At 37.0% G+C, this 12,522-nt stretch overlaps 1 protein-coding gene across 1 annotated transcript in view; it reads left to right on the forward strand.

Annotated features, from left to right (window-relative positions):
- Nucleotides 1-4,388, forward strand: part of FMN2 (formin 2) — a 370,583-nt gene extending 366,195 nt beyond the window's left edge. The window contains 2 exon segments of the mRNA XM_027609713.2: nucleotides 2,714-2,795; nucleotides 4,362-4,388. Coding sequence (XP_027465514.2) covers nucleotides 2,714-2,795; nucleotides 4,362-4,388 — 109 coding nt within the window.
- The last annotated feature ends 8,134 nt before the right edge of the window (nucleotides 4,389-12,522 follow it).

Below are 12,522 nucleotides of genomic sequence, written 5' to 3' on the forward strand. Positions count from 1 at the left end.
CCCCCCACTGGGCACTGCCCCAGAGTAAAATAGGTCCGGAAAACTGCATTTTAACATATGCTCCATGCTTGTGCTTCTAAATCCGAAGAACAACTACTTGAGGTCCTGGTGCTTAGTTTCTCAGCTCCCCACCTCATTTATTTGTGCCTGGTCTTGAGGTGCCTAGGATGCAGTGACTGACTCACTCCAGCCATGTGCATCAGAAACCGGATCATAGACAGCCAGCCCCAACACCGTCCTCTGGGGTTGTGGAGATCCTATGGCAGCACGGGGGAGCAGGGTGTATGTTCTCGAAGCTCACTGTGGTATCCTTGTCTCATTTGGCCTTTGTACATATTCTTCTGTATGTATTCTTCTTTTATCCTCCATCCCATTTCCCCTTCCAAGAAAAGTATGAGCAGTTAGGATTTCTCTTTGAAGCAAGGCTCCACTGTCAACCTGCGCCAGAAAGATTTCCACAACCCCTACCCTCCTGGGACATGGCTGGACCTCTACAAACCTAGGTGGTGGTGCTTAAGGCACCTTTGGACTTGCTTATGTGTGTAGCTCTTCTATTAGACATTGAAGTTAATTGTCCTTATAAAATTGAGCTGAGCCCAGTGCCTGACCTGGAGTTACTGCCCCATAAATGATTGTCAAATGAAGGGGTGAGCTAGATCTTGTGAGGGTTCCTTGACGCACGTTCTCTTTAGTTTTTGTTATCTCTGCTGCAAGGAATGGCTGAATTTGTTTTTGTGTAAAATTAAATATGTTTGAATTAGATTTGTCTTCCTGTGATCCTTAGAAAAATGTGTTTTAAAAATAAAATATGATAGTGAGAAAATTAAGATGCTTTGGTGATCTAAATACTTGTGAAGTACACTTTTTTTTTTTTATTAAATGTTACAAAATACTTTAAAGAGTTCCAAGTAAAGTTAAGAGGGGATCTACTGGATTTTGGCTAAGTGCTAAACAAAAAGAAAAAAAAGTTTTTAATTCCCTGTCCAAATATTTCAACTTAAATTTACTGGTAGCTCTTTCAGAGGAAAGATGGGAACTCTGCAATCCTTTGTTTGTTATAAAGGAAATGCTTTTGTCTTCAAATGTTTGGAGGAAGGATTAAAGGCAATTTATGACTTGGTTAGAAAGTAATAAAAGTAGTAACAATGGAGTGTCTTCTAAATTGTCATCATTTTCTGGAATTAATAACAATATCAACTCAGCAGGCATTTTACGTCCAAAAGGAATTACTTTCATTTGTCATGCTTTAATGTAAACTCTAATATCAGTCTTGTAGCTGCTGTGCTGGATCATTTCCTTCATTCCACTGTTTAAAAACAGTATTCATTCAGTTGTACGGCAGAGGAATCCTGCCATCAGATCTTTTACCACAGGGCTCAAGAAATATATTTATAATTCATTTCTTTCAGGAAATAAACTTCAAGATCTGCATAAAAAGTCTTTTATTAAGATAAGTCACAGCTTTTTTAGTTTCTCCAGGAATACTCCATTTTTAATTCCCAAGGGAAATCATAATAATGAATAAATTAACCTAATAGGTTATTTTCCTTTTTATGGGACGCCTTTTTATTAGTATAATCCTACTTCACAGATTTCTTACCAGTTGTTTAATTAAAACAATCGCATATACTTTTTATAGCATTTTACAATTTATAAAGAACTTTATTTTTTAATTTTTTAATTTTAAAGATTTTATTTATTTGTTTGACAGAGAAAGAGAGAGCACAAGCAGGGGGAGCGGCAGGCAGAGGGAGAGGGAGAAGCAGGCGCCCCAAGGAGCAGGGAGCCCGATGCGGGGCTCGATCCTAGGACCCTGGGATCCCGACCTGAGCCGAAGGCAGTTGCTCAACCGACTGAGCCACCCAGGCGCCCCTATAAAGAACTTTTTCAATAAAATTTTTTTGATCTTTGCAACAATTCTGTCTAGTAGTAATAATAATGCTATTATATATTATTAAGCCCTTTTACTATTTGAGGGAATGCAAGAGTCAGTGGTATCAGGACATTACCCAGTATCAACTAGCAGATCCAGAACTCAGTGAAGATCTTACCTCCAAATAACACCCTCTCCTAACTGTACCTCTGGTAAATTCAATGCTGTTTTCCTTGGGATGTGTTTTGAAAAAGAACTCCCAGAAGTATCAGAACATTATTATCGCACACGTTCTAGTTTCTGTTTTCAAATAAATGGTTGGTTCTCTTGCTTAATGAAGCTGTTTTTTAAAACCTGCCCAAGTATTCACTTTTTTTGGTGAGTGTGACATGGAAAGTGAATCTGAGATGATTTTAAAATAAGCATATGAGTTTTTGTATGATACTGTTTATTTAACTATTTTAACGCTTCAGATTTATTTTTTTAATGGAACCACTCTCAGTACCCTCACCTGAAAATGAGGGATATTTCCTTAATTTCTTCTACATAAGACTCCCCTAACATAGGATAAAATGTAGATATGACATTTTTAATGTGTTTGTAGATCATTCCATTCGACATCCTTTGATTCCAAGATGAGAACCCCTGGATGAATTAACCTCTCGCTCTAACGTTCAGTGTTTTTGAATCAAATGTCAGATAATGTTCCTGTGCGTGTGGTATTATTTTCTCCGATAACTCAACTCCTCAATGAGTTGATATTTGCTCACCTATCATAAGGTGGATTGCAGTGATCTGTATAGGTCTTTGTTGAAATACACGTGTCTTCTCTCCACCCAGAGTAAAAGAAGCCGAAGAGGTGTGCAGGCAGAAAAAGGGAAAATCACTTTATAAAATAAAACCAAGACATGACTCTGGAATTGTAAGTATTTAACTCTTCTCTTTTTAACTTGTGATTTGCTTTGGCTTTTAAACACTGTTTTCACAATATATACCAACTCACATAACAACATTTTAATTATTTTCCTCTTCACTGTGAGAGAGATTCTCTCTCTCCTTTTCTTTATGCCTTTAATCAGGCCCAAAAGGCTAAGAGAATCTCAGGATCTAGCATCCGAAGCTTAAGAATTAAGACAAATCTACTAAGGGAATGCATATACCTAGATATGTGTGTGTTGGCAGGAGTTGGGGGGCAGTTTCTCACTTTCTCCATTACACAAACATCACCAGTACAAGGCTGCATTTGAAGCCCGAGTGGCTGTTGTCATTGGATTAGCACCATTGGGATCTAAAACATGATGGGAAATGCCAAGTGTAGTATTGTCCTTTGCTCAGATTGGGGGGCTCAGACCTGGCTTGTACCCGTATGTGGCTATTTAACAGTTGTCAGCCAGTAGTCTGAGTTTAACAAGCTAATTTAAGCTTCCTCCTTGCCCACTTCTTTCTTTAAAATGCTATGCTGTGCATCCTGGAAGGCAGGACTTGGTACAAATGACGAGTTTTCCCTTGTGATGCTGTCAGTATTGTTTTGAATATTTTGAGGGTGTATCACTTGGTACCACAGGGACAAGTAAATGATGCTGTTTTAAATGAAAAGTTGGGTTAGGCCTTAAAATAGGAACATTTTGAATTGGATTAATCTAATGTGGTCTAAGTGGAAAAGATCAAAATAACCCAAGTTGGGATATGATTAAACTGATTAAACCCTATTTAGAAAAAGTTAGGAAGTATATCTTCATTTAAAAGATATTTTCCCTTTAGTTTCTCTACATCAAAATTAATCTTCTCTAATGACAGGTATTATATTATGGTTTAGTTTATTTTCTTTTTTGATTAAAGTACAACCTTAAAGGTGCATTGAATGAGGAGGAATAATTATTAATTAACCTCAATCATGCCATTATAAGGATAGAAGAGAATTAAATCATATTAACCATGAAACGAAGCAGCCAATGCAATCTTCATATTTATGTATTTGTGCATAGAATTGAAAATGAGAAAGGTGAGTTGGCACTTTTTCATGTTGGTTAGACGCTAAAATTTTAAAGCTTTTTTTTTTTTTCTCAAAAATATTTGGTGATTTGGCTGGTGAAAATTCTTTTTTTTTTTTTAAAGACTTTATTTATTTACTTGAGAGAGGGAGAGATAGCGAGAGAGAGAGCATGAGCAGAGGGGAGAGGGAGAAGCAGGCCCCACTGAGCAGGAGCCCAAAGCGGGGCTCGATCCCAGGACCCTGGGATCATGACCTGAGCTGAAGGCAGCTACTTAACCGACTGAGCCACCCAGGTGCCCCTTGGCTGTTGAAAATTCTTAAAGATAAAACAGAGTTTACTTATATCTTTTTCCTTTATGGGCTGGTGGATCTTTAACCTTTTCCCAGAGAACTTGATCCAAATGAAAAGATCTTGTTTGAGCTATTCTAAACTCCGTACATTTTTTAAAGTTCTTCTTTCTAACTATAACTCTTATCTGGTGCATTTATTTTCAGAAAGCAAAAATAAGCATGAAAACCTGAACAATGAAAAGCAGAATGAACATGAGTCACTGTAACCACTTCCACAAAATTCAGCTGACCTGAGGGTGGGAAGAAAACTACATCATTTTGTTCATTTTTCCTCTTGACCTCTTGCATAATCTCTGTGTTTTCTAGACAGTTCACTGATTGTTGAATTTTACTGTACATTCATAAAAATGCAAAAGCAGTAGACCAGTGGAGAATTTGACACCTTTTCTTTTTGTAAAGTTTATGGTATTATATTGATAGACCAAAACAGCATGTATAAGAGGCAATATTTGCATTAATGCTGAACATGCTAAATGTTAACCTAAAATTTACTTTCGTGAGAATATTCCTTATCCCAGCAAAACACTTTCCTTTCTACTGACAACCAGTACTCCATGTCACTGCATTTAGATTTATGGTTAAAATGTTATTTCTAGTGAATTGTTTGTATCAGTTACATGTCTACATATAAATTTTCTATTTTAAAATTTAAGTACCATTTATATATCATGATCAAGGCTTTCCCAATTCGTGGGTTGCTCTCCCTAACTATATATTTGTGAAAGAAGATTATCATTTTTTACACAAGTCAGATAATGAATAGAAGAAATATAGCAAAAGGTAAACCCTTTCCTATAAATCATCTAATATAGGCAGGAATCAGAGTTTTAAGTTTAATGAGGGCTTTTATCAGCCTGTGTTCTTTGAGACCCTACATAAAGCTAATCTTCAGCTAAAATAAACTAAACTAAAGGTGTGCCTCTCTATAACTTTACCATTGGCCTTCACAAAGAAAACATGACTTAATATTTTGAATGAATTTAAATAAATGATGCTCATAAAATTGCCAACCGTGACTAATTGTTGGCCAAAAAAGGGGGGTGGGTAGTAGGTCTTTGGATGAATTGGCATCTGTTAATTAAACGTACCAGCCTGAGTATTTTTACATGATTGGGATTGTCTTTATGTGTTATAGCAGGTGATTAAAAGCTGTCAAATGAATATATAATGATTGGTTATCTGAAGGAGCTTAGGAAAGGATTTTCTTTTATTTCACTTTGAGGAGTAAAAAAAGTAAATCTCCCATTCTTTGTGAGAGTATGTTAAAGTCATCTCATGATGCATTGTGATGGTTTTGTCTAACACTAATAGGTAGGGTTTTTAAAATTCTTTTGATGATATTTGTTGGGGTTATGGTTGTTGATATTTCTTGCTATTGGAAACCAATCTTGGAAAGCAACTTAAAAAAGAAAATGTTCCGAATCATAACTATGTTTGCGTTTATGTAAAGTATGGTCTCTTACCTTTTAGTTTGTAATTTAAGTGCAAAGAAACAGTAGTGGATTTTGGTTGTTGTTTTGTAGTCTTCCTGTCTCCTTCAGTCCCTCCAGTGTGTATATTACCATTCTTCACTGAAATAATAGGGCATTTAACAAAGATCGCTATGTGCAATACTGTATTTAGTGTTTCTATTTCAATTTTTCTAGGATGTTAATTTATATGAAAATAAAATGAATAATAAAAGAGTTCTGTACCTATTGTGTATATATTGCCTAAGGAAACTTGCAAAATGCAGTCATCATATTTAACACAGGGGGAAAATAAGTTAGACTCTGTGTTTGAAGATTTTTAAAAAGTTCTTATTTCAAGTTTAACAATTGTTAGTAGTTGAGTATTTGAAAAAAAATTGAAATGCTTCTTATGCAATCTTAAGGAAGAGGTAATTCCCATATATGAACAGAGATATATCAATATTTGAGAAATCCTTTTTCCAAAAGTTAAAAGTTAGATGCAAAAATTCGTTGGATACAGATTAAGTGGTTATTTAAGGGCTATTGGAAGATGATAAGGCCAAAGGGAAAGTAATGGTGGAGATGGGATGTATGTAGAAGAGGAAATAAGGAATGAAAACTAAGCACTCCACTACTGGAGAAGCGTGACAAGAGTTTTCTTGTCCATAAGCTCCATAAGTAAGCTTTGCATTTGGGTCTGATAATTTTTCAATATTAACTCTTTTATCCCCTGTACATTGACTTATCATCTACTTGGTGTCAAGGCATGGTGCTAACTGCATGTCTCAAAGATCTTCATCAAGTTGGGGGGGGATAGAATATAAAGCAACAATTACGGATCATTGTAATGTCCAATTCAGAGAGCACAGAAAGCTGGGGAACCTGGCTGGCTCAGTTGGTAGAGCATGTGACCCTTGATCTCAAGGTCATGAGTTCAAGCCCCACCGTTGGTAGTGGAGTGTACCTGAAAAAAATTACGAACAGAGAGCACAGAAAGCTAACTCTAGAGGGATGAGTGGGTATTAGGCAAGTGAAGGGGGAGAAGAGAAATCTGCAGATGCAAAGACAGTGCTCAAAGACACATCAAAAACATCATTTCTTTTAGGAGTTTTATCTAGTTCAGGTTAGATGGAGGGAGCAGAGCATAAAGTTCAAGAGAAAATGGTGAAAGATGTTGCTAGAGGCATAGAAAAGAATTTTATGGTAGAAACAGTGTAATTTTATGACAGTTTGGGGTCAAGAGGATCTGAGAATCATCTAGGCCCTTCCTACTCATAGTAGGGCAGTACATCAGCAGCCCAGACAGCACCTGAGAGCTTGTTTGAAAGGCAGTCTTAAAAGTTTTCCAAATGATTGGTGAGGAGGGGATGATGATGCACTTCTGAGAGAGGTAACAAACTGAGGGGAAAAAGGCATGGAAAACAGATGCAAAATAGTCTGGCACACCTGTGGAAGAATTAGTTCTACATCAAGAAAAAGAGATAGGGTGTAAGGCAGGGTAAGTGGTAAGGGGCTAGGGGTAGGATCAGGGGCTAGATCATGGAAGTCTTTAATAAGAGGAAACAGTATGTAGTACACTGTGGAGCCAGTAAGTTATTTTAAGGTAGTAACGTGAACTGGTTTGGGTTTAATAAAGCCCATTCTGGTACCAGTGTTGAGAAGTATAAGCCTGGAGGCCAGAACACCTTTAAAGAAACTATTGCAACAATGAATTATGGAACACTACCTCAAAAACTAATGATATACTGTATGGTGACTAACATAACATAATAAAAAAAATAAAAATAAACTATTTCAATTCAAAGAAATAGGACTTGATAATAGTAGAGATGGAAACTTGGCGCTGAGGAAAAGATATGTGAAGGAGGTAAAATATATATGAGAACTTCTGAAATCTCTACATGTGAAAAACAAGAAAGCATGTTGAATTTAAGATGACAATCTGGTTTCTTGTCTGGGTTATCTGACAAAGTGTGTCTCTGTGCATCAACAAAGGTGATAAGAGGAATGCTTCAGTCAAGTTTCTTCAAAAATGTCTGTCTTAGAGAAACCTGGTAAGTCTATCAAGAAAAGCAGCTCCCAAGTCTTTATCTTCCCAAATCTGCTTCATTTTCTTCAGAATACCTGATATTATATAGTTATTAGTATATAATCTGTCACCCACTCAAGTTTAAATCCAGAAAGACAGACTTTTTCCTTCAGGACTAAATCTGTAACATTAAAAGCAGTATTGCAGCACTCAATAAAGATGTACTGATTTAATGAATAAATAAATTAGAGGAAGAGAAGGGAAACGTTCAGGGTTGAAAGGGAATGAAGAATCCATAATGTGTGCTGGACATGCAGTTGGTATTTCTAGTAGCTGGAAAATACTGATGAGGAACTCATGAGATAGGTTTAATTCTGATTTTGAGGTAAGAGCCATCTATATTCGGGGTGATAGTTGAAATCAAGTAGATTGTTGAAACTGGGAAATTGGGAACAGATTATTTTTTAAAAAATCACTGAGAAGGTGTTGAAACTAGTGTTGAAAAGACAAACAGAAATAAAGAGGTCACAAAAGGAACCTCAGGAAGATTAACCAGGGAATTAAAAGCAGAGAACCATGAAGAAGTAGTATTGACGAGGTCAGAGTAAACAGCACTTCAAAAAGAAACACTCCACTGTCACCATCCTTTTGCCCTTCAAACATACTACTATTGTAAATAACAAATGTAATAAAAAATATATATAATGGATTGACTTATTCAATATTCTGTTTAAAACTTTTAGAGAAGCAGAGTAGAAAAGAGATTTAAAAAAACAAGACACATGAGTTCTCGAGGTCTACTCCTGATATGACTAAGCTTCTAAGAGACCAGTCCTCCCCAGATAATAACTATAAATTCTGAACAAAATATAAAAACCACTTGGAGGCCCTGGTTAGTGAACAAAGGAGGCAGGTTATGGGGCCTCAGGGAGGATGGAACCAAAAGACAACCGACAGATTGGGAGAAGATATTTACAAATGACATATTAGATAAAGGGCTAGTATCCAAAATCTATAAAGAACTTCTTAAAGTCAACACCCAAAGAACAAATGATCCAATCAAGAAATGGGCAGAAGACAGGAACAGACATTTTTCCAAAGAAGACATCCAAATGGCCAACAGACACATGAAAAAGTGCTCAACGTCGCTCAGGATCAGGGAAATCCAAATCAAAACCTCAATGAGATATCACCTCACACCAGTCAGAATGGCTAAAATTAACAAGTCAGGAAACGACAGATGTTGGCGGGGATGCGGGGAAAGGGGAACCCTCCTACACTGTTGGTGGGAATGCAAGCTGGTGCAACCACTTTGGAAAACAGTATGGGGATTCCTCAAAAAGTTGAAAATAGAGCCACCCTATGACCCAGCAATTGCACTACTGGGTATTTACCCCAAAGATACAAATGTAAGGATCTGAAGGGGTACACGTACCCCAATGTTTATAGCAGCAATGTCCACAATAGCCAAACTGTGGAAAGAGCCAAGATGTCCATTGACAGGCGAATGGATAAAGAAGAAGTGGTATATACACACAATGGAATATTATGCAGCCATCAAAACGAATGAAATCTTGCCATTTGCAACGACATGGATGGGACTGGAGGGTGTTATGCTGAGCGAAATAAGTCAATCAGAGAAAGACATGTATCATATGATCTCACTGATATGAGGAATTCTTAATCTCAGGAAACAAACTGAGGGTTGCTGAAGTGGTGGGGGTGGGAGGGATGGGGTGGCTGCGTGATAGACATTGGGGAGGGTACGTCCTATGGTGAGCGCTGTGAATTGTGCAAGACTGTTGAATCACAGATCTGTATCTCTGAAACAAATAATACATTATATGTTAAAAAAAAAAAAGAAGATAGCAGGAGGGGAAGAATGAAGGGGGGGAAATTGGAGGGGGAGACGAACCATGAGAGATGATGGGCTCTGAGAAACAAACTGAGGGTTCTAGAGGGGAGGGGGGTGGGAGGATGGGTTAGCCTGGTGATGGGTATTAAAGAGGGCACGTTCTGCGTGGAGCACTGGGTGTTATACACAAACAACGAATCATGGAACACTACATCAAAAACTAATGATGTAATGTATGGTGATTAACATAACACACACACACACAAAAAGATAATGGCCTGAGGACAGGCTTTAGTAATGGTACAGCACTCAGCAGCCAGAGTCCCAAACCAGCAGTCTTTTTGGCCAGATGACATCATCTTTAAAGTCCTGGGGGTGGGAGGGTGGGGGAGGAGAGCCCCTGTCAACCAGAATTCCATATCCCATGAAAATATGCTTGCATTTATAAGAAAACTACTCATATTTGTTACAAGGACACCTGTACTATAAGAATGCTAAAGAAAGTTCAAGTTGAAGAGAAATGGTACCAAAAGAGAATGTGCATCTTCAAGAAGGAACAGCAAACATTGGAAATGGTAAATATCTAGGAAAATATAAAAGACAAGTTTTGCTTTTAATTTATTTTAAACACTGACAGTTTAAAGCAAAAAATACATAACATTTCGTTGGAGAGTTCATAATGTATGTAAATGTAATGCATAAGGCAATTTCCAAAGATGGCACAGGATGAGGGAATAAGTTGCAAGATTTCTACATTTTACATGATGTAGTAAAATATTAATTCCAAATAAACTGAAAACTTAAGGATATATACTCTCAAAATGTATAGTATAACCCTTAGTGCAGCCGCTAAAACACAAGGGGAAGAATTATAGGTAAAGAGCCAATACCTACATTAAAATGGAATTCAAAATATATTTGAATACTTGGGGACAAAAAAGGACTAGGAACAACAGAATTAGAACAAAGGACAAACAACAAGATGACAGCCTTAAACACCAGCTTATCGACAGTTATTTTGTGTGTAAATTTATGTGTAAACACTGTAGAAGGCAGAGATTATCACAATGTACTTTTTTTTTGAAAGGCAGCATTATGCTGCCTCCAAAAACACAAATTAGAAAGATACAAATAGATATAGTCATAAATATGTATGCGCTGATAACAGCCTTAGAATAAAATGAAGTACAAATTGACAGAATTAAGAAACAAACCATTCCATAATCATAGTTGGGGGTTTTACTACTCCTTTCCCACCAACTAGTAGAACTAGACAACCGATCAGTAAGGGAAGGGGAGAAGGGGCTATAAACAGGGAAGGAAAGAGTGCAAGTGAGTGAGCAAGGAATCTCTATAGGGTAATGGGAGCTAATCAAGCCCCATTTATGGAGGGAAACCAAATGAAGCTTCCCACCAGGGATATGGGACTAGAGTGGGACTTACCCACCAGTGAGAGTCAATCAAAAATAATTACAGTGGATGCCACACAATATGGCAAACAAAGCAGGAGGTATGTCATAGCAGGAGAAAGCAGAGAAAGCCCCAAAGAGCAAACTGGGCCAGTTAACTTGTTGGCCCATATCTACACCTGCAATATCTCCAATGTCACTGGTACACGGAAGCCAAGAGCCCCCCCGCCCCAAATTTTGTTCTGAACTGGGAATGGATGGAAATGATAGAAAATGACTTGATATAAAGAGCTAAGGGGAGAAGGAGCATGAATATCCCCTCAAGACGAGTCTGCAAAACACACTTCCCAAAACACTTAAAGAAAATTGTCAATAATAAAAAACAAATCAATTCAATAAATGAAGACGAATTCGCTTTCAAAAATGCAAATAGGGCAAAATTTATGTGAGTTAATAATAACTATGTTTAGCACCTGCAAAGAATTTGAAATATATAATCATTGAAATAAAAGTACATATGTAAACAAATAATTCTAGATGGACTCAAGAGATCATTAGTGATTTGGAAGATAGTACCAAGGAATTCACTGAAATCATATCACAGAGAGATAAAACATTTTTAAATGTGTAAGAGAAGTTAGATACAAGATAGACTGAGAAACCAATCAGAGAGGCATCCTATAAGGAGAAATTAAAGGAAATGGTAGAGAAGCCAGATAATGGCTTGAGGGATGGCTGAGAATTTGAATTAAAGAGAGACATGAATTCTCTGCTTGAAAATGTGTAACAAATTCCAGGCAGGATAAATACTGATAAATTTGCACCTAGAAAAGTCAAAGTCAAAGTCTCCAGCCACATAAAGACAAAATTTCAAGACCCCCCCCCAAATATACATCACCTACAATGGAATAATAATTGTACTGAAAGCAGGTTTGTCTTCAGCAACAATAAATATTAACAAAGGGTAATAGTACCTTCAAATTATGTAATGAAAACAATGAATCAAGACCATTATATCCAGTTTAAGTATCATTCACATGGAAGAGGACATAGATATTTTCAGACATATGAAAACTAAGGGTTTACTACCCAAAAACCTCACTGAAAGAGCTGCTAAAGGGCACACTTCAGCAAAGACAAAAGTTAAAGACAGTGAAAAGTTGGGATATAAGAAATCACAGAGAGCAGAGAAATTGGTGAAATAAATCAACTCTAGATTGTAAACAGTAACTATAACGAGTATGTTTATAAAGGGGACTAGAATTTTATTGATAAAATGAATAGGAGAAATTGAGGAAACAATTCAAGCATGCTAAGGATCTTACCTTAGTCTCTTCATTCATATCATTCAGAAAATGTTTATAAAGTGGCTGATATGTGCCAGAAACTATTGTTGGCTTTGGGAGTAATGGAGCAACAGTAAAAGGTCCTATCTGGGGCGGGAGCAGGGGCGGGGTGGGGGCAAACAAAAAATATCATGAAAAATAATGTCAGGTGCTATGATAATTTAGTAGGGTGACCAATAATTTTTCTTCAAACCAGAATACCCTTGAGGGTACAG

This window comes from Zalophus californianus, chromosome 10, assembly GCF_009762305.2.
Source record: "Zalophus californianus isolate mZalCal1 chromosome 10, mZalCal1.pri.v2, whole genome shotgun sequence".
In the NCBI taxonomy this organism is placed as follows: Eukaryota; Metazoa; Chordata; class Mammalia; order Carnivora; family Otariidae; genus Zalophus; species Zalophus californianus.